The sequence below is a fragment of the Zingiber officinale genome, chromosome 1A (genome assembly GCF_018446385.1).
Source record: "Zingiber officinale cultivar Zhangliang chromosome 1A, Zo_v1.1, whole genome shotgun sequence".
Taxonomy (NCBI): Eukaryota; Viridiplantae; Streptophyta; class Magnoliopsida; order Zingiberales; family Zingiberaceae; genus Zingiber; species Zingiber officinale.
The window spans coordinates 38300992-38322134 of NC_055987.1; the positions used below are offsets into that span (position 1 = coordinate 38300992).

General features: G+C 40.1%; 1 protein-coding gene and 1 pseudogene across 1 annotated transcript; both read left to right on the top strand.

Moving 5' to 3' along the window:
• The first annotated feature begins 883 nt into the window (after positions 1-883).
• On the top strand, positions 884-1407 carry LOC121997535 (annotated as a pseudogene).
• Positions 1408-12625: 11218 nt separating this feature from the next.
• LOC121997546 (leucine-rich repeat extensin-like protein 3) lies at positions 12626-13042 on the top strand. The gene has a single exon (XM_042552017.1). It carries the CDS (start codon positions 12626-12628, stop codon positions 13040-13042), a length of 417 nt encoding a protein of 138 aa, XP_042407951.1.
• Positions 13043-21143: the final 8101 nt, after the last annotated feature.

The window sequence follows — 21143 nt, forward strand, 5'->3', positions numbered from 1 at the left end:
GCCAATCTGCTTGATGTCATTTGATCCTTGATCCACCAAGACTTTTCCACCCCTCGATCCAACCGATCTACTAGGACTTCATTGACCCTCGGTCCACTTGCCCTACTAGGAGTTTCTTGCCTAGCCACAACTAGGACAACTCTGCCCAGTGTCTGGTTATCTTTCTCTAGACATGGGAGCCCCCACTTTCTTCGTTATAACTCAATATTTCACTCACATGGCTCGATTGGACTATGACTCTTGTGCACAGTCGGTGGTTAGTTCTTCTGACAGTCCGGGCTTTGATACCTATTGTTAGGACCAAAAGGAATTTATATATCTCCACAATGGTTTGGTCTAGTGAATAAATGGATAGAGCTTCATGGCTCCAATTCCAATTCTGATAAACCAAAAAGCAACAAGCTTATGTTCTTAATTTGAATTAAATGATTACCTGATCTAGTTAGACATTAAAAATGGATTAGTGTCTGGTATGGGAAAGGATGGGGTCTCCCGTGAGGAGACCATTGATTCTTTTTCTTTTATGAATCCTAAATATTTATTATTATGTGCTAGAGACGAATGTGTATAAGAAACAATATACTGATAAAGATAATTAATTCCAAAATCAAAAGAGCAATCAGGTTGCAAAAATAAAGGGTCATTATCCTCTTGTAATTATAATGAAGATAAACCATTTTTGCTAGAAAAAGGGGAGTAAAAAAACCTATTGATTGGATTTCCTCTTTCCTTTATAGGTTTTATTATTATTATTGTATATATACATAATCTTCTTTATTATATATAATATACATAATACTCTGTTTTGACCATATTACACTATGTATCAGTTATTTTATAACTCAAGAAATTCTTTCTACCTCTGCTTCACGTGGATATATAAATGAAGGAATTACAAGGATATTTAGAAGAAGATAGATCTCGGCAACAACAGTTTCTATATCCACTTCTCTTTCAAGAATATATTTACGTATTTGCTTATGATCATGGGTTAAATAGTTCAATTTTTATGAACCCCAAAACTCCTTGGGTTATGACAATAAATTTAGTTCAGTACTTGTGAAACATTTAATTATTCGAATGTATCAGAAAAATTATTTGATTTATTCAGTTAATGATATTTACCAAAATATATTTGTTGGGCATAACAATTATTTTTATTTTATTTGTTTTCTCATATTCTATCTAAAGCTTTTGTAGTCATTGTAGAAATTCCATTTTTGCTACAGTTAATATCTTCCCTTGAAGAAAAAGAAATACCAAAATCTCACAATTTACAATCTAGTCATTCAATATTTCCTTTTTTTAGAGGATAAATTATTGCATTTAAATTATCTGTCCGATATACTAATACCATATCCCGTCCATATGGAAATCTTAGTCCAAATGCTTCAATCCTGGATCTAGGATGTCCCTCATGGTTTTATTTTTGGACTCTACCCAAAAGGTCTCATACCAATAGAGATATATTTCCCTTATAAGTTCATGATCATTTTCATATATTTTTAATATGGGACTGTGTTTATAACTATTGCAACCCAATAGTTTAGCAAATCATAGTTTCATTAGTTGCATCTTTTCATTCATGTTCATGGGTTAGTGAAAGTCTAGTTTGTCAATTGCAATGATTTCTCTTACCACCCTTAGATTTAGTAACTTAAGACCAAACCCCCAAATCAATAACAATTTAGTTTTGAAATAGAATTAAACTGTCTACATTCCTTGTGAGAGACAATATGGGTCATTTCTTATGTTATATTAGTGTAGAGAGGGGTTTTAGTATTTTAGTATTTGATACCCATTTAGTGATAAAAATTGGGGTTTACAAATTGGCACAATTGCTGGGGAATGTTAGCGGTATTTAATAATTTTAGGATTATTTTTTTTGTTTTCACATAAAATTTGAAAAAAAAAATTGTATTGTTGAGTGCTTTAATGTTCATATATCCATGTGTTTGATCTTATATATTTCTTGTATCTTTTGATCTCGCTTATTTAAGTGTTTCAGTATAGGAACAAAAAATTTCTTTGATCATGGATCCATATTACCAGCATCTTGAAGATAGAATGGTCAGTAAGTTGGATGACATAACTTTCCATCTCAGGCAATACACTGTAAATCAATTCCAATAGCAATAGACCATGCAACCTCGGTTCTATCAGCCTGAACACTAGTACTACCATCCTTAAACTCAGTATTATCAGCCTGAACCTCAGTATTACCCACCTATAGAATAAAATTACCCACCTATGGAGCAGCAGAATAGGTATGAGTCATTTTCAAATATCTATAATTCTAATTGAGTGGATAATTTATATTTCAGATATGAGGGTGCACAAAGTAAGTTCACTGAAGTTTATCTAGCATATCAAAACCTACATGGATTAATCCTATGCCTACATGGTCACATCCAATCCAACAGATTAATCCAGCTCCCTGGGAGCATTTCAAGAGTTTAGTGAAGAATTTCATGCTCCCAGTCAACTAGATTGGCAAGATCTAAAGCAATTTATGTAACAAATGATAGAGCAACAGGTAGAGCAACAAACAGCTTATGTTGCTCAAACAGAAAAAGAAGCTACTAAGATAAATAAAAAATTACAAATATAGTTGGATCAAATTGCAGCATCCATCAACCAACTGGAAGCAAAAGGCTCCAGCGAAGAGATGAATTGTAGAGCTTGTGATAGGCCTGACCCTGATTCCATTTCTCTACAAGACTCCTCTAGTTTTTTGTGTTGTGATGTTATAGTTGTAAATAATTCTAGTTCTGATGATATTATTGTTACAAACTATGTACGTAAAATTTTGGCTAACACTATTGATGTTATAGGAATTGATGTTGTTGATGATAAAAGTGTAGGGACTTGCACGGTAGAAGGAAAGTCCCAAGAATCTTCCCTTTTAACTGCATAACCACCTGATGATAAAAATGTAGGGACTTGTGTTGTATATGCATAGCCTCAAGAATCACTTCCCTTAGATGCACCACTTGAGTTAGAGCTAGAACCAAAAGAGGAAGTCACATCCACTATTCTAGAACTTCCAGGTATCGTTCAACAATGTAAGGTTAGGATTTCTACTAATTTGTTAGAAAATACCATGGAGGTGTCTATTATTGATTTCATTGAATGTGACTTGTTTCTTGATACATGTTTGATAGAGACTAATTGTGTCCCATCTTTTTCTTACCCCGCATGCATGCAAGAGGTGTTTTCTTCTGCGTTCTATAGGTTTCTAGAGTGGTTGCTCCAGTTGAACCGTCTTGGGCCTCCAGGACAAATTTTCAAGGAGCTTGTAGTGGAGGGGGCGGTTATTACCTCAACGTATAGCATTGTACTTCCAGAGTGGATTTTGCACATTAACCAACTCCAACTACCAGGAAGGATAATTTCAATACTGATATGGATTATGCTTCTAAATCTCCTTCAACCACTTGGAATAAAGGGGAGTTCGTTCCTTTTTATTCTTTTCCTTGTTCTTTATTTTTATTCTTGTGTAGTCATTTACTTTCATACCTTGCTCTCTTTCATTATACTTTTCTTTGTTTTCCATTTATGCACTTTGTTTTGGTCCTATTTGGACTTTATTTGATTTTGTTTTGAAATAATCCCCTATGCATTCCTTCATAATGCCTTGAGAATTGTAAAAACTAATTGAATTTGACGATTGAGTTTTGGATATTTTTGTATGAGTGAGTCTCTTACTTGCATTTAGTCATGTGTGTGGTGATGGATTATATCTTAATTGATTAAGTGTGATAGATAAAATTATCTAGTGAGGACCGCCTTTGTACCTATTAGTGATATTTTCTTTTTGAATGATGATACTAATGATAATTGAACTCTAGAACTTGCTTTGTTTCTTTCTAAAATCACAATATCATATGCATGGATGAGAATATGATGAAGGATATTCCTTTCCTCATCCTTTGAAATTTCCTTCTAAATTCTAATTGAATAACTCATTCAACAAATTTGTTTCCCGCCATATTGTTTTGCCTTACTATTTTGAGAGTTTGGATGAATTCTTATGAGTTTTCGGTGGGGGTGTATGTGTGTGGAGTTCATGGAGATTCCTGATTTCATGTTGTTTGGAATTTCTAGAGAAAGAAAGAAATTCATTCTGTTGTCTCTAGAAATTCATTCTGTTGTGTAAAATATGTTTTGTTAAATTCATGAAGACTCTTTATTCTCGATCTTATACCCTTGGAGAATTGTGCACTATTCAGTAGCATGGGATAAAATGTCATTCTGTGTTATCCAACACAGACGATTTTTATCATTTCGCTGGTCAGGCAAAATCAACATCGGAGGTGGCCCTATCTCAACGCGTCGCAGGTGGCGCCGGAGAAGTCACGGGACGCTTCTAGCGGCGCCGGAAGTATTGGGACGCCTCTAGCGATGCTGAAGGCATCACGGGATACCTCCAACGATGCCAGACGAGTCCCCTGATCCATCGTGGGTAGGCAACGGTGTGTTTAGGGCAAGCATCGGTGTTTTTTTTTTCAAAATTAAAATTTCTATTTAATTAATTTAAACAATTCCTAATGTACACATGATATTTCGAATAAACTTTTATAAACCCTAATTAAATTATCTTAATAAAATATATAAAAAATATATTTAAAATTAAAATAAATTTAATAAAATTTATTAATTACTATTTTGAAATTTTAATAATTCTAATTTATATTCTAATATTTTTTATTATTTTAAAATTTATTAAAAAATTTTAAAAATTCTTTAAAAATTTTAAAAATTATAATTAGTTTTTAAAAAAATTCTAATAAATTAGATTTATATTCTGATAATTTTTATTATTTTATTATTTAAATTATATATTATTCAATTAATAATTAATTAAATGAATAAATAATTAATTTATATAATTATTATATATATATATTTGTATTAATTTATATTAGATCAATTTTAATTTGAGTTATTGATAATCAATTTTATTTGAAAAATATTTAATTATTTTTTCTAACAATATTAAATTATTTAATAATTGAGAACTTATACAAATTCAATATACAACTTATTTTTATATGCACCATAAACATATTTATCATATAATTACTATATATAAATAAAAAAATACCTAAACTGTATCGGGAAAGCACGATATGATACTAAAACCGTATCGTTTCGATCTGAGACTGAAACCTCGGTACAGATCAAAATTATAAATCTTGTTCAGCGGTGATAATTGTTGCAACAGAAGAGCAAATTATGATTGGATTTCTCGAATTCTGTTATGTGTTCTGTTAGTAGAAGATTGTGTTCACTGCATTCTCTATCAGTTGTGATTAACATCTGTGTTCATACTGAAAAAATAACAAATTCTGGAGCTTGGAATTTGCAGCAGGGTTGGAGGTTGGTTTGTGGAAGGCTATACTGGTTTAGTGTAAACAGAATGGAGGAGTTATACAACAACACTGAGATTGAAGTGTGGGACTTAAAAATCTGAGTCTTGTTTCTGAAATTGCCGAATTATGCAATGCTATGGTGTTTCAGAAATTCTGTGCTGCTGTTGGAAGTTTTCTTTATCAGGGAATAGTATTTGAAAAGGAACTAGTGAGCTTCAAAGTGTTGTGGTAATAGGAAAGACTGCAGTTTTGTCTCAACTTAGAATCTGAATGGCACTATCGAATCTGAATCTAAATCAGAAAAAAAAAACAAGTTCAGAGTAGTACAACTGCTTCTATGGAACTGAATCCTGGGCTTTCTGAAATTGTAAATTCAGAGAATTCTGATCAACTTCGAATCTGATTGTTTTGCTCAAGTTTCGGAAATTTGAAACCTGAAGTGGCTCAAATTAGTGAGTTTTTGTTGGATGTGTTGTTTTCTGAAATTTGAATAACAAAGAATTCTGTCGCAATAAACTGAATTGGATTCTTGCAATCTATTCAAATCTGATTCTGATATAGCTTCTAATTCTGATCTACTTAAATCTGCTTAAATCAGATTTAATCCTGCTATGAAGCTTTTGAATCTCCATTAAACTCAAAACCTAATTCCGAATCTCTGAATATGGCACAACTAAAACTAGGAATCTGACTCTGGAATTTTGAAGTGCATCAACAGATGGAAAGAACCTGTTCGTGCCAAATGTTCATGCTGTTGTGACCTGCACCAATCTGAATTCATTTTCCTATCATCTCAGTGCCTAATGATTCCCTCTTTCCAGCTGAAGTTGTAATGAATTGAGCTGAAGTTACATTGAAATTTCAATTCTGAAATTGAAGACTAAAGCTACAGAAGTCAGAAACCAGCCTCAATTTTGGAAGTTCTGAAATTGGATTAACTCCAAATGCAGAAGTTCCTGGTGCTTGAATTAAAATCTGGTTCCCATAAGCTGAATTGCATTGAATCCAATATTCTGATACCACTCCACTAAGCAAATTGAGATGCATATCAAACCAAAGGGATACTTTAACCTCAGAGTGCTACTGGGAAGTTGAGACAGCTTAAAGTAGGATCTTTTGGGTTATTGCAGAATTCAGTTTGATCCTTCATCTATTGAATTCTTGATGTAGTTCTCTTATGATTGAAGGGTTAGAGTAAAACTTGTGTTTACTTTTTGTTGCTGGTGGTCATTCTTTCTCGAATTCCTTTATGGTTTAAAACCTGTAAATGCAGAAATTATTTAAAGTTGAGTTCTGAGGTTCTGAATTGAATTGTTGTTGTTGTTAATGAAGTTGGCAGTTGGGTGTAGGACTACTGTTTATGTTTGTAAACCATGTTTTTAAGGGGACAGAAGTTTGATATTGTTGGTTAAGGAAAACACTAATGAAGAACTTGTTGGGTGTCAATTCTGGGATTTGATTCAAGATCTGCCAACTCCAGAAACTTGAATTTAGATTCTTGAAATGGAATCGAAGCTGCAGCTGAAGTTAATTCTAGCCGGCAACTTAAGTTCAAGTCTGTTCAATTTAGTGCCAAATGAAAACTTCTCCATTCTGGAATTGGGATGCAGGAAAAAAAATAAGTCCCAGAGAATGAAAAGAACTAAAGGGGAAAAAAACTGCAACTGCTGTATGAAAAAAAACAGAGAAGAGAAACTCATCTGTTGTGCCAAACTGAACAAAGTCATTTGAAATTTGGAATCCAATCAATTTAGTGTTAAATGGAAGCTGAACCAGATTTCTGGAAGCCTGTTGATGAATCTGAATTCTAGAATTGGAATGCAGCAGTTCCTGCCCCTCAACTCTGGAAATTTCGAACTGGGTTCTCAAATATGGAAATTCTGAATGGGGTTTTGAATTCTGAATTTGTGAGATTTGTTTGGAACGAATGTGGTTGATTCATATGGTGCCAGATTGGGAATATGTCTACAAGATAGTGTAGGATTCTTTGATGGAGCTGTGACACTGAAATTGCAGGAAATGCAAAATTTGTACAACACAACTTAAACCTTGATTCTTCTGGAATTTAAGCTGGAAAGGAAATGCTGGAATCAGATTTCTAAAATCATGGTTAGTGCAATGCTTGTTCTTAGAGAATATAATCAGCAGGACGATATGCAAATGGAAGTATAGCAGTGAGGTTTTGAGGCTGAATTGCAAATCACAAAAGCATTAGCTGCCTATGAATTCTGAAATTTAAGTATGAAAGGAAAAAAAAAACAGAATCAGAGATCAATTGAATTTCTGAATTCCTCTTGGCATGATTGCCTAAAGGCAAAGATTGATTCCAGCTTAACGATTTCTTGGGAAACTCATCAGATTTATTCTTCTAAGACTCTCACTCATGTATTGAATGCCTTTCTCCTACCATTTTGTTTGCTTCACTTAGATTATCTTTAACTCCATTTCAATTCTTAATAAATCCTTTTGATTCATGTGTGTTATGTTTTTGTGGCGGTGCAGGATAGAAAATAAGCAAGTTTATGGTAGTGAGTGTTTACACATATTTTTGGGGGCTAGAGATGAAATATTACCCTGTGAGACTCTTTTCATGCTTAGTCTATTCAAGTAGTTTGATATTACCATGCTTATTGACTAGTGTAATGTTTGGATTCATGAATGTTTCGATCCTTGTAAATTTGATGGTCCTAGGTAATTTACTTTTACTATTTTCAAGGTATCGTAGGGAAATTGTTAGGGAGATGATTTTTAGTTTTGTTTCTTAATTTTGTTTGCTTGCTCGGGACGTACAAGAATAAGTGTGGGGGAATTGATAATCATTATCTTATCATGATATTGTGGCTCCTATATCTATGTTTTTTCATCTTCTCATGTACTAAAGGTTCGATCGCTTGGTGCTCCCTGCACCAACACTTTAAATAATTTTGAAAATGAGTGTTTGAAAACCAACTATTTTAACTAGAAAGTACTTATTTTTTCAAAGTAAATTTTGAAGTAATGTTTTTAAAAAACTTTATAAAAGTGAAGACTCATGTTCATTTTAGGGAGGATTAAATGTTTCAAAAATAATTTATACAATAGTATTCAAATGATATTATATATTGATTTTGCAGAAAATATTGGGAATAAATTACCAGAAAAAAATATTTTGAAATGTTAAACTTTTTAAAAAACATTTTGCAAGGATAATTTTTATAAGAATTTTGCAAGTAATTTTTCAAACATTTCACAAATAATTTTTTAAACAGAATAGCATTTCCAAATATTTTAAATCTATTTGTCAAAATAATTTCCAAAGTGTTTTTGCAGAACATTTTCAAGGCAACTTTCAAAAAAGTTTTTAAAGCAATTTTCAAAATAGATTAAGAAATATGGTTTTGAATGCAAACTTTTCAGATGTAAGTATTTTAAACACTTTTCAAGGCAGTTTTTCAAAAAATATTCTGAGTGATTTATTTCCAAAATTTTACAAAAATTCTAAGAAATCTTTTGAGAAAAGTAAATTTTTTCAAAGTAATTTCAAAGAAAAATTTTCTAAAAAAATTCAAATTACTTTTAAAGAAATAACTTTTTAAGACTAATTTTTAAAGTACTAAAAAAACAAAGAAAGATTTTCAAAGTAAGAAAGATTTTAAAGTGGAAATAAAAAAATAGAATTATTTTAAAATTGTCTAAACAAATCCTCCTCCTTAATCTGATAACTTTATTTGAAAAATATTCAATTACCAATATCATTAGTACATATCTAACCGTTAGTTACTAACTGACTATACAAAGGATAGCAGTATTTACTTGGTTAATCAAGTCAAGCAAGATTTGATCCAACTTGTTGTTTACTAAGAAGAATTGCTTAGCTTGATCACTGCATTTTGGTATTTTACGCCTAGACTTATGTTGATGCACAAATATCAGCATCTGAAGTCTAGGTAAGAGGCCTACAGATCTCATGTCATTCTGTGTTTTTGAATACACAATCAAGGTAGACCTAGTGTGTTTATAAGAAACCCATTTCCTAGACCTATAGGATTATGCTTTCTATGGATTTGATCTAGACTAAGGCTAAAGTAATTGCAACACTAGAGAAATGGAAATTTTTAGAAAACAAAAGTTTCCTAAATTTGTAAATCATTTAAAAATTTGTTTGATATTAAAAGTCCTAGTCTATCGTGCACATACCCAGTCATCTTTATTCTTTTCCTTCGTTTCTTCTTTCCTCTCGCGTCTGATCCTTGCCCTAACTGCACCAACGATTTCTTCTTCCCGCGTACAAAAGCCCTCGACAGAAGGGAAGTCGGGCATCTCTTCCTCTTCTCTCCCGATCTCTGCCCTAGCCGTCTCCACCGCCGCACGCCGCCGCCCCTCTTCGATCTCTTTAGTGCTGCCACCGACCACCCCAGCCGACGCCGACTTCACTGGTCGGCTCCAACTCCGATCGCCCCTTTGCCCTAGGACCTCTGTCGCTGTCGAACGGAGCAGTGCCGACCCCATATCTCTTCGTCGTGCCCTAGATTGGGTCCATAGCCGCAGACGCCCTCCTGACGTCTTCTTCCCTTCCCTATGCCGAGCTCTTCTCTTCTCACACCGGCCACCAGATCTGACCCAGACGCCGCCGATCATGCTGGAAGCCACCCCCGACCCGTGCCCTAGCACTCGATTCGCCACCTTCGGTCGAGCTATCGTCTTCCTCTCCGATCTCCTTTGTACCAGCCACTAAGATTTCCCAGCCATCCAATCTCCTCCGCCCTAGCGCCGCTGTCGACGCCAACAACACCTAGGAGATTGCTGCCATCGCCGATCGAGGGTTTTCGGTGGTCAGATTGAGGTAGGTTTTTCCTCCAATATCTTGTTTTAGGCGTGTGGGTGTTGTGCTGATGAGTTGGACAGCCAAAAACAAGGTTAGGCAGTGGAGTATTATCTTGTCCAGCATATCACCTTATTTCCATCAGCAACAGTGTGTCTTGGATGTAGATCAACAGGCGCGGCCGTGAGGTGAGGTACTGTTTTGTGAATATGGGAGTGTTACATATTTAACAAAAATTATTAATGTAGATAAATACATTGAGTTAGGTTGGATTTGGAATTTCTTAATTTGATTAGGATTTAGTTTAGTTAATAGATGCATGATAGAATTAGCTAAATTAAACATTGTGATTCAGGACTTTGATTCAAGACGGTGTCTCGACGAGGGATCTATTTTGGATACGATCCTCTTATTGGAGGCGGGTACTTTGATTTATCTGTTTAGATATGTCATTTGATATGCATAGTAGTTTTTAACAGGTAGTAATAATTATGTTTCTTATCTGCATCGGTTTGTCACTACTAGATACCTATTACATGCTTGTTTTTGCTTACCTGTTTTGCATTTCATATTAGTACCCACCTGATTATATATGCTTATAGGGGTAGTAACATAATCATGCTTTATTATGTTCAGGACCTTTTTATACCTTATCTAACCTGTGTACCTAGACCATATTATTTGATCCATATGTCTTTTGGTACACATTTTGGTAGAGATGGATAGGATCAGGATATTTCCATGCTTAGTGTCATGCATCATCTCGCATGATTGCATGCTGTGCGATTGTTGGCTCCATTATTGTTGAGCACATCGCCAGTTACATGGATCTACGCACACAACCACTCATGGGTTAGTGGTTTCTATCAGGCAGGGTGTGTTGTAGCAGGTTGCTCTGTCAAGGGCTCCGTTGGTCCACTCATGGGTAGTGTGACGCAGCATTGTAGCAGGACAGGGATCCCTCCTCTGGACTAGCTCAGGGCGATGAGAGAATTGTGCTCCCCCACTTATGATTTGGGGTAGGAGGATAGGTGTACTCCGACAGCATCCTGTCCACTCGGTCACTCATCAGGAGCAGTGATGGCAGAGTGCATGGTTGTCACAGCCCTACCCACTCGATCTGACCATCATGTGTGAGATGGTTGACTGGCAGTAGGGGTGACCAGGACATGCCATTGGCATCATACCCATTGATGCATTTATTGCTTGTGTTTGCTGCACTTATATGTTGCATATTTGGTGGATGCATATGTTTGACATGCATACAGGATTTATAATACTCTAGGTTTGACGCCCTTGTTATCCTTATACCAGGTCCTGGTTAGTACAGTTTTCTCCTATATATTTCAGTTTACATTTATCATTCCTATATCAGGAGATTGTACGCATAATTATTGCTATTGGTTATTTTCTTACTATGCATGTCAGTAGTTATCCGCTGAGGAGTTGACTCACCCCGTTATTATTACTATTTTCAGGTTGAGGCTGTCCGGAGAGTTCCAATCGCTAGTCCCCCTGCAGATCGCGAGGATATTTATTTGGACTTTTGGTTTTCTTATTAGATTATGTTTTAGACTTGTTCTGGTTTTGGCACTTGGATCTTGTATAATCCTTTATTATCGTTGGGTTTTATTTAGATATGTTCTGCTACATGTCTGCATGGACGGCAGAAGAAGTAAGTTGATTTTATTTGCGTCGTTGTGATTTGTGTTTTATGGGTGTAGTTGAGTAGGATATAAGTTTTGAGTTTTATGGGTGTAGTTGAGTAGAAATATTGAGATGATTTCCGTATCGTTGTTTTAGTTTGGTTTATTTAGGTTGTTGCTTATTATTTATACATATGTTTCGACCGTGTTGGCCGAGGTATCTGGATTGTTGTAGGAAGTTTCAGATTGTCACCCGTACATGGGAGATGCTGTCGAAATTTCTTCGGGTAGGGACTACCCCCGAGGCGTGACAATTTATTTGGCATCAGAGCTAGGTTTCGGATGCTTGGTTTTCGTATTTTGGTTTTGCATGTTAATCTGATACCAATTATTTGGTATCAGAGCCAAGTTTGCGAGTCAAACTGGGCATTTTCAGATTTGTACGGATTTCCATTATGTTCGTGTTTTGGAATTCTGTTTTGGATTTGTACGAATTTCCGTCGATTTTCTCGTACGGGATTTTGAGGTCATAAATGGGGACTGGACAGTGACGGAACATCTCTAGACGACAAATAGGTATAAAGGTAATTTTATAATTTTTATACTTGTAGTAACATCTGAGTTATAACTTAACAGATATGAGGAGATCTACACGTGTAGCTGCGAGACGTGGTACTGGACGACCACGTAAGAGGACTTTGGAATCTCTGACAACGGACTCGCTAGAGATCCCTACTGGGTTTGAGCCTGTCGGTCAGGGACAGACTCAAGATACTGCGGATGCGTCGAGTTCTCAGACCCCGATGGCTCCTTTAGAGGTGCCTACCTCGGCTGCACTCGTTGTACCCACCCCTACCATATTTATGGTACCACCAGGGGTACCACCAGGGGTACCACCGGCATACTCGGCACCTGCTCCGGTCGAGCCTACGGCGTACCAGGCACCACCGCCACTTGGACTTACATTGTACCCAGCACCCACACCAGCGGTACCAGTTGCTCCATTTCCGGTACCACCACCTATCATACCTCCAGTCGCGGCCACTCATATCGACCCCGCAGTACCACCAGTGGTATATGCTCCAGTTTATGTAGCAGCGCCGGGAGTACCTCCCCCCGTATATCCAGCAGTACCACCTGTAGCACCAACTCCAGGGATTCCACCAGTTCCCGTGTCGATCCCTACCTACCTCACTGATATTGTCACGACACGAGCCTGAAATCCAGCATTGGCAGAGTCGATGAAGAGTCGATTCACACTATTTCGAGGAGAGACTGATCCGAGTGTGGCCCAGTCCTGGATTGGGACCATGGAGCAGACCTTCTTCTACATGGCTTGCTCCGAGTGGGAGAAAGCAGAGATGGCTGCTTTCCATTTACGGGATGAGGCCGACACCTGGTGGGTTTCACAGCGTTCCATCATAGGAGAGCAGAACATCACCTGGGTCAGATTCAGAGAGGCTTTTGAGGGCCGCTACTTCCCACGGGCATATCAGATGACTCACCGTTAGGATTTTCTTAGTCTGCGACAAGATAACCGCTCGGTGACAGAGTACAATGCCGAGTTTAATCGGTTGGCTAGATTTTGTCCAGAACTAGTTGCTGAGGACAGTTCCCATATGTAACAGTTTATTCAAGGACTGGATGGACATCTACAAGAAAAGTCTGCCGGTTTTGGGAACTCATCTTACATAGAGACACTGGACAGAGCCCTGATGATAGAGTCAGCTCACCAGAGAGCATATCCGGACAAGAAAAGTAAGCAGATGGGTTAGACATCAGGGCTGATCCAGCAGGCACAGGCGACCGGACAGCAGCAGAGTGGTCGCAGTCGGTCGGGTCAGGATACTTCTGGGGCTTCTGGTCAGCCTCAGAAGTCGAGGCGGTCTTTATCAGGACGTTTCCGGCCTCCTTAGCAGACCCTGAAACAAACCGCCAGTGACATCCACTGCGCCTGGTGTGGGTCCAGAGAGCACACCACATTAGCCTGCACCTTGGGACAGGCAGTTTGCTATTATTGCAAACTGCTTGGGCACATGAGCCGAGATTGTTCACTGAAGGCTCAGCATATTGCTTCCAGAGTTTCTGGTCACGGAGTTTTGCTCAGTCATGTTGGATCGAGAAGCGCTAGAGGGGGTGAATAGCGCTCGTGGCTAATTCGTTCAATTTAAGACTAACGGAGTAACGCAGCAGAAATAATAAAATAAAAACAATCACACAGAAGAACACCAAGATTTACTTGGTTCGGAACCTGTGGCGACTCCTACTCTAAGGCCCACATTCGTTGAACGTTTACTTTGGGCAACAACTATAATCTCGTAAAATGATTACAATTTTAAGTACAATAAAAAAGCAGTAATTATACCAACGACAGATGAAACGATAATTTGAAAACTCTGGGTCATCGGCGTCGAGTTGTAGCTTTGTCGGAATGTCTTGTTAGTAGCTTGTTGATGAAAGATAGCCTTTTCGTTGATCTTCTCAAGTGTTGGTCGAGACAGCCTTTTATTGACCGTTAAGGGCGCCTCCAATGCCTCATGGAGGCGCCTCAAAGGCTAAGTTTTATCCCGCTTCCTGCGCTACGATGAGTCTTCGCTGCCTGCCTCTTATCCGCCTGGAGGCGCCTCTATCAACACTCCAAGGCACCTTCAAGCAAGCATCCAGGGTGCCTCCAGCTCCTCTGCGCAACCAACTTTGCCTTGCACTTGAGGCGCCTCCAAGCTCCATGGAGGGCACCTCGGGTACTGTTCATCCGAGGCAAGATGTGCACTTTAGTCCCTGCAAAATATGTCAGTCCACAAAATAACAACATACCCTGCAAGACAAAAGTTAGTACCATATAAACATAATAAATTAAGTAATCGACAGTCATCGGACTGTCTGATTCTGACTTCAGATTTTCGACCGAAAACCCTAGGTCGAACCAACGCCTACTGTTCCCTCTTCCAGGGAATGCGTCCTCACCTACTCCACTCAGGAGAGCATACCTGATGCCAGTCCAGTCCTCCAGACTTAATAGACTTTCTGCCTAGGGTTACCACCCCCTAGGACCTAAGGCTACTACTCCCTAGGGTTTTCTACCACCTAGGGTTACCATCCCCTAAGACCTAAGGTTACCCCCCCCCCCTTAGGATTTCCTCCACCTAGGGTTACCACCCTCTAGGACCTAAGGTTACCACCCCTTAGGATTTTCCTTCACCTAGGGTTACCACCCCCTAGGACCTAAGGTTACCACCCCTTAGGGTTTTTCACCACCTAGGGTTACCACCCCCTAGGACCTAGGGTGACCACCCCCTAGGATTTTTCACCTGCCTAACCGCAGTTAGGACTTTCCTGCAACCTCATTCGCACACGTTAGATAACAAAATAACTTAACTTGAACCCTTTGCCATAATCAAAACATCGGTTCGATCGTCGGATGCTTCTCTTTTCTCATATAAACCCATGATCTTTCTCATGTAATTTCAATGTGGGACTATGTTTGCAACCTTGCAACCCAGCAACCCCCCCCCCCCCCTCAAATAAAGGACCACAAGCTTCCCACATCCGATCCTCGGCCCACCAGGTCTTCCTGCCCCTCGGTCCACCCGACCTACTAGGACTTCCTTGCCTAGCCACAACTAGGACTTCCTGCCTGGTGTCTGGTCCTCTTGATCTAAACATAAGAGCTCCACTTTCTTTGTTCGAGGTCAATATTGTACCCACATGACTCAATCAGACCATAGCTCTTGTGCACAGTCGGCGGTTAAACCTTCTAGCAGTCCAGGCTCTGATACCAATTGTTGGATCGAAAAGAATTTAAATATCTCCACAATGATATGATATTGCTCTTGGCTCTATCCAAAAGGTCTCATGCCAATGGAGATATCTTTTCTCTTATAAACCCATGATCTTTCCCATGTAATTTCAATGTGGGACTATGTTTGCAACCTTGCAACCCCAACAAGTTAGACAGGGACTCAGCGAGGAGGGCACAGAGCCCAATCTTCATATCGTCAGCAGAGGACAGCTCCCCCTGCAGGTGCTGCTTATGGCATATATGGACAGGAGCACCCCAGTGCCCTCATAGTACCACAGAGTTCTGTCATGAGAACTCCATATCAATTGCAGCCTCAGCCCCTAGTCCAGTATTTGCCGCCCTAGCCGTTGGTTCAATACCAGACGCAGTCCTAGCTACCAGTACAGTATCAGTGACAGTCCTCTCTTCCACCTCTGGCCCCGTATCCAGCACAGCCTCAGTGGTCGACTCCTGCTCAGATGCAACCGCCGCTGGCAATGCTACCACCTCCACCTCCGCCAGAGACTGGACGGATACACGCGGATTACCAGAGAGGATGCGTAGCGGGCCGATGGATCTGTTTTTCGCGGTACGATTTACATTTATGTCTTATCTGCTGATATGTTGATAGATACTGGTAGCTCATATTCTTTTATATCCCGTACCTTTATGAGGGAGATTGGTAGATTCCCACTATTAGATCACAGCGACTGACCATCTCTCTACCATTCGGTGATGCTTTGGACATTGCCTAGGAGGTCAGAGGTTGCCTGTTAGACTTTGGCAACATGATACTTATGGTACATCTTTTAATACTGGAAATGGTCGACTTTGATATTATTCTTAGCATGGATTGTTTGTCAACATATCATGCCACTATTGATTGCTAGACAAGGGTGGTCACATTCCAGCCTCCGAACCAACCCTTGTAGGATTTCACTAGCATCAGAGACGACGACATATCGACTATTTCAGCGATTCAGACTCAGAAGCTGCTATCACATGGTTGTCAGGGTTTTCTGTTATCTTTGATTCATACTAAAGACGGCAGTAGTTCTCAACTCTCCGACGTTCCAGTAGTCCGAGAGTATCCGGATGTATTTCCAGATGAGCTACCAGGTTTGCCTCCCAAAAGGCAAGTGGAGTTTGCTATCGAGTTGATTCCGGGAACCGCGCCGACATCGAAAGCTCCTTATCGTATGGCACCCAAAGAGTTGAACAAACTGAAGTTCAACTCCAAGAGCTTTTAGACAGGGGATTTATATGCCCTAGTGCTTTTCCATGGGGTTCTCCGGTATTATTTGTCAAGAAAAAGGATGGTACTCTGAGGTTATGCATCGATTACAGACAGTTGAATGCAGTGACTGTCAGAAATAAGTACCCCTTACCACAGATTAAGGATTTGTTTGATCAGCTCAGAGGTACATCAGTGTATTCTAAGATTGATCTGCAGTCCAGATATCATCAGCTGAGAGTCAAAGAATCTGATATTCAGAAGACAGCATTCCGTACCAGATACGACCATTATGAGTTTTTGATAATGCCATTTGGGCTTACCAATGCTCCAGCGGTATTTATGGATCTGATGAACCGCGTCTTCCTGGAGTATCTTGATCAGCTTGTTATCATTTTCATCGATGACATATTGGTCTACTCACATTCCGAGGAGGAACATACGCAGCATCTTCGCACAGTCTTAGAGACTCTTCGACGACATCAGCTATACGCGAAGTTCAGCAAGTGTGCCTTCTGGCTATCTTCAGTCAGTTTTCTGGGACACGTGGTCTCTACCAGAGGTATTTCAGTAGACCCTCAGAAGATCGAGGCTGTCACCAGCTGGGAGCAGCCGAAATCAGTACAGGAGATCCACAATTTTCTGGAACTAGCTGGATATTACAGACGATTCGTCGAGGGTTTCTCCCGGATTACTATGCCACTAACATGCCTGGCCAGGAAAGACATGAAGTTCACGTGGTCTGAGGCTTGTAAGACTAGCTTCCAGGAGCTGAAGCGGAGATTAGTGTCAGCTCCAGTTTTGGTTATACCCTCCGGAGAGGACGGATTCGTGCTCTACACCAACGCATCTCTTCAGGGTTTGGGTGCTGTTCTAATGCAGCACGGCAAGGTAGTCTCCTATGCTTCTCGTTAGTTGAAGGAGCATGAGAAGAACTACCCAGTACATGATTTGGAGCTAGCCGCCATCATCTTTGCTTTGAAGATTTGGCGGCATCATCTGTACGACATTACCTTTGAGATTCTTACGGATCATAAGAGTCTCAAATATATTTTTACCCAGAAGGAACTTAATCTCCGACAAAGGAGATAGATGGAGTTCCTGAAGGATTATGACTGTACCATTAGTTACCACCCGGGGAAAGCTAATGTGTTTGCCGATGCACTCAACAGGAAGTCCAGAGGGACTTTGGCTTGCCACCGAGCTTCAGTCACGGACATGATTTAGGACTTCTCCGAGTTAGGCCTTCAAGAATAGGGACAGACAGAGCAGGGTATTTTGGTTACTATGGTTGCTCAGTCGTCGATCAGGGCGAGGATCCGAGAGGCCCAGGCCAGTGATCAGTATTTTCAGTTCATTGGCAGCCAGATAGCTTCCGGGCAACAGTCAGAGTTCACCCGAGATGATGCGGGTATTATATATTTCTGAGGTCGATTATGCGTACCTTCATCTCACCCAGTCAGGGAGGAGTTACTTCAGGAGGCTCATCGCTCCCGATTTGCGATCCACCTAGGCGAGACCCGCATGTATCGAGATTTGAGGCATTCTTATTGATGGAACGACATGAAGAAAGACATCGCAGAATTTGTAGCTAGATGTCTGGTCTGTCAGCAGGTAAAGGCGGGGCACCAGAGACCTGCCGGATTACTTCAACGGATTCCTATTCCTGAGTGGAAATGGGAACACATTACCATGGATTTTGTGGTGGGTTTGCCTAGGATACGATGAGGCCATGACGTGATTTGGGTAATGGTTGATCGATTAACTAAATCCGCGCACTTCTTAGCGATCCGGAAGACTGATTCCTTGGATCAATTCTGTATTACCGGGAGATCATCAGATTACATGGTGTTCCTTTGAGTATTATTTCGGATAGAGATCCTCGGTTCACGTCCCGATTCTGGCAGAGACTGCAGCAAGCCTTGGGTACTCAGCTTCGTTTCAGTACATCTTTCCATCCGCAGACAGATGGGCAGTCAGAGTTGACCATTCAGACTCTATAGGACTTGCTGAGGTCTTGTGTATTGGATTTCGGAGGCAGTTGGGAGGACCATTTGCCATTGGTAGAGTTCGCCTACAATAACAACTTTCATTCGGCTATCCAGATGGCACCGTTTGAAGCGTTGTATGGTAGGCCTTGTCGGACACCCACCCTCTGGGATGAGGTTAGGGAGGCCCAGTTGCTAGGGCCTCATAGAGCTCAGCAGGAGGCAGAGTTGGTCCGTACTATTAGACGGAGGATGTCAAAGGCGCAAGACTACCAGAAGAGTTATGCTGATCGGAGACAGAGACCCTTGGAGTTCTCTACAGGTGACCATGTATTTCTGCGAGTCTCGCCCACGAAAGGGGTGAAGAGATTTGGCCTCGGAGGTAAGCTAGCTCAGTGCTACATTGGACCTTTCCAGATCTTGGAGAGGATTGGAGCAGTAGTTTATCGTCTGGCACTACACCGTCCCTGGCAGGCATTCACGACGTATTCCACGTGTTTATGTTGAGGAGATACGTAGCCGACCCAGGATATGTGCTATCTGATATACCAGTTCCCCTTCAGCCTGACGCTACCTACGAGGAGGTTCCGGTACAGATTCTGGACCCGAAAGAGCGTCGACTGCGGAACAAGACTATCCGACTGGTTAAAGTTGGATGGCAGTATCATTCTGACGAGGAGGCTACCTGGGAGCTCAAGGATATGATCCGAGCTCGATACCCCCATCTTTTCACTTAAGGTATGTGGGTTTAATTTACCGTTCAGCATTTATACTCTTTATATGTTGCTAGTACTTGCTGATGGTAGATAACAAAATTTGGGGACTAAATTTTTATTAGTGGGGGAGAATGTAAAATATTGAAAAAGGGTGAATCACCATAAGGGAATTTTTTGAAATTTTTAGGAATTTTTCTGAAATTTTTCGGAGACCGTATGGCTTCGGTTACGGGGATAAAAACTAGGCCCCGGGAAAGCCTGTTTAGGCTACCCCATTTTAACGAGGAAAGTTGGATTTTTTTTCCTTTTTCTTTCCTTTTTCTTTTCTTTTTCTTTTATTCTTTCCCTTCGTTTCTTCTTTCCTCTCGTGCCCGATCCTTGCCCTAACCACACCGACGGTTTCTTCTTCCCACGTACAAAAGGCCTCGACAGAAGGGAAGTCGGGCATCTCTTCCTCTTCTCTCCCGATCTCTGCCCTAGCCGTCTCCACCGTCGCACGCCACCGCCCCTCTTTGATCTCTTCGGTGCTGCCACTGACCACCCCAGCCGACACCGACTTCATTGCCCAGCGCCAACTCCGATCGCCCCTCTACCCTAGGACCTCTACCGTCGTCGAACGGAGCAACACCGACCCCAGATCTCTCCGGCATGCCCTAGATTGGGTCTATATCCGCAGGCGCCCTCCTAATGCCTTCTTCTGTTCCCAAGCTCTTCTCGAGTTGAACCCAGATCCGACCCAGACGTCGCCCTCGATCTTGCGAACCCGTGCCCTAACACCCGATTCGCCACCTTCGGTCGGGCTATCGTCTTCCTCTCCAATCTCCTTTGTACCACCCACTAAGATTTCCCAGCCATCCAATCTCCTCTGCCCTAGCGCCGCTGTCGACGCCAACAACACCTGAGAGATTGCTGTCGTCGTCGATCGAGGGTTTCCGGTGGTCAGATTTGTTAGTTTCTACTCAAAATATAATATTAGTTCCCCTGTATAAAAATTTTATACAAGTCCCGAACCTTTCCTAACAACCTATTGTGTTCTTTAGAAATTAAATTTTGAATCACAAACAGAACTTAACATTATTGATTCCAAATTCAACTTATCTGTTCTTAGAGGTTTAGACTTGGATCGCAAACGATGCTTAACATTATTAATCCAAATCCACCCATGTTACAAAGTTGATTACATATTTATTTCAAGGATCGGCTTCCAGGTTAAACATGGTGAGGCACTAGGCCTTCTTGGGTATGAGATCATCTACCACTTCCTAGACAAAGCCTTTCAACGAAATTCAATATTTAATCTCCTTATAGTAACCCTAGGTTTAACCGCTAAGAACAATCGAATCACAAGATTGAAAAAAAAAACAAAAGAAACACAAAATCGAATCATAAATTCGAAACTTAGAATCGTTAGCCTCTTGTGTTTGATATTTCAAAATCTATACAAAGAAAACTATTATGATGCGGAATAAGACAACTAGTTATACCTTTCTTTGTAGCTAAAGACCTCTTAATCTTCTATTGTATTCCTCACCTCTTCTTGGACATCGTGTGGGCGACGATCTACCAAGATAAATTCTACCAGAACCACTTCTTCTCCAAGACTCT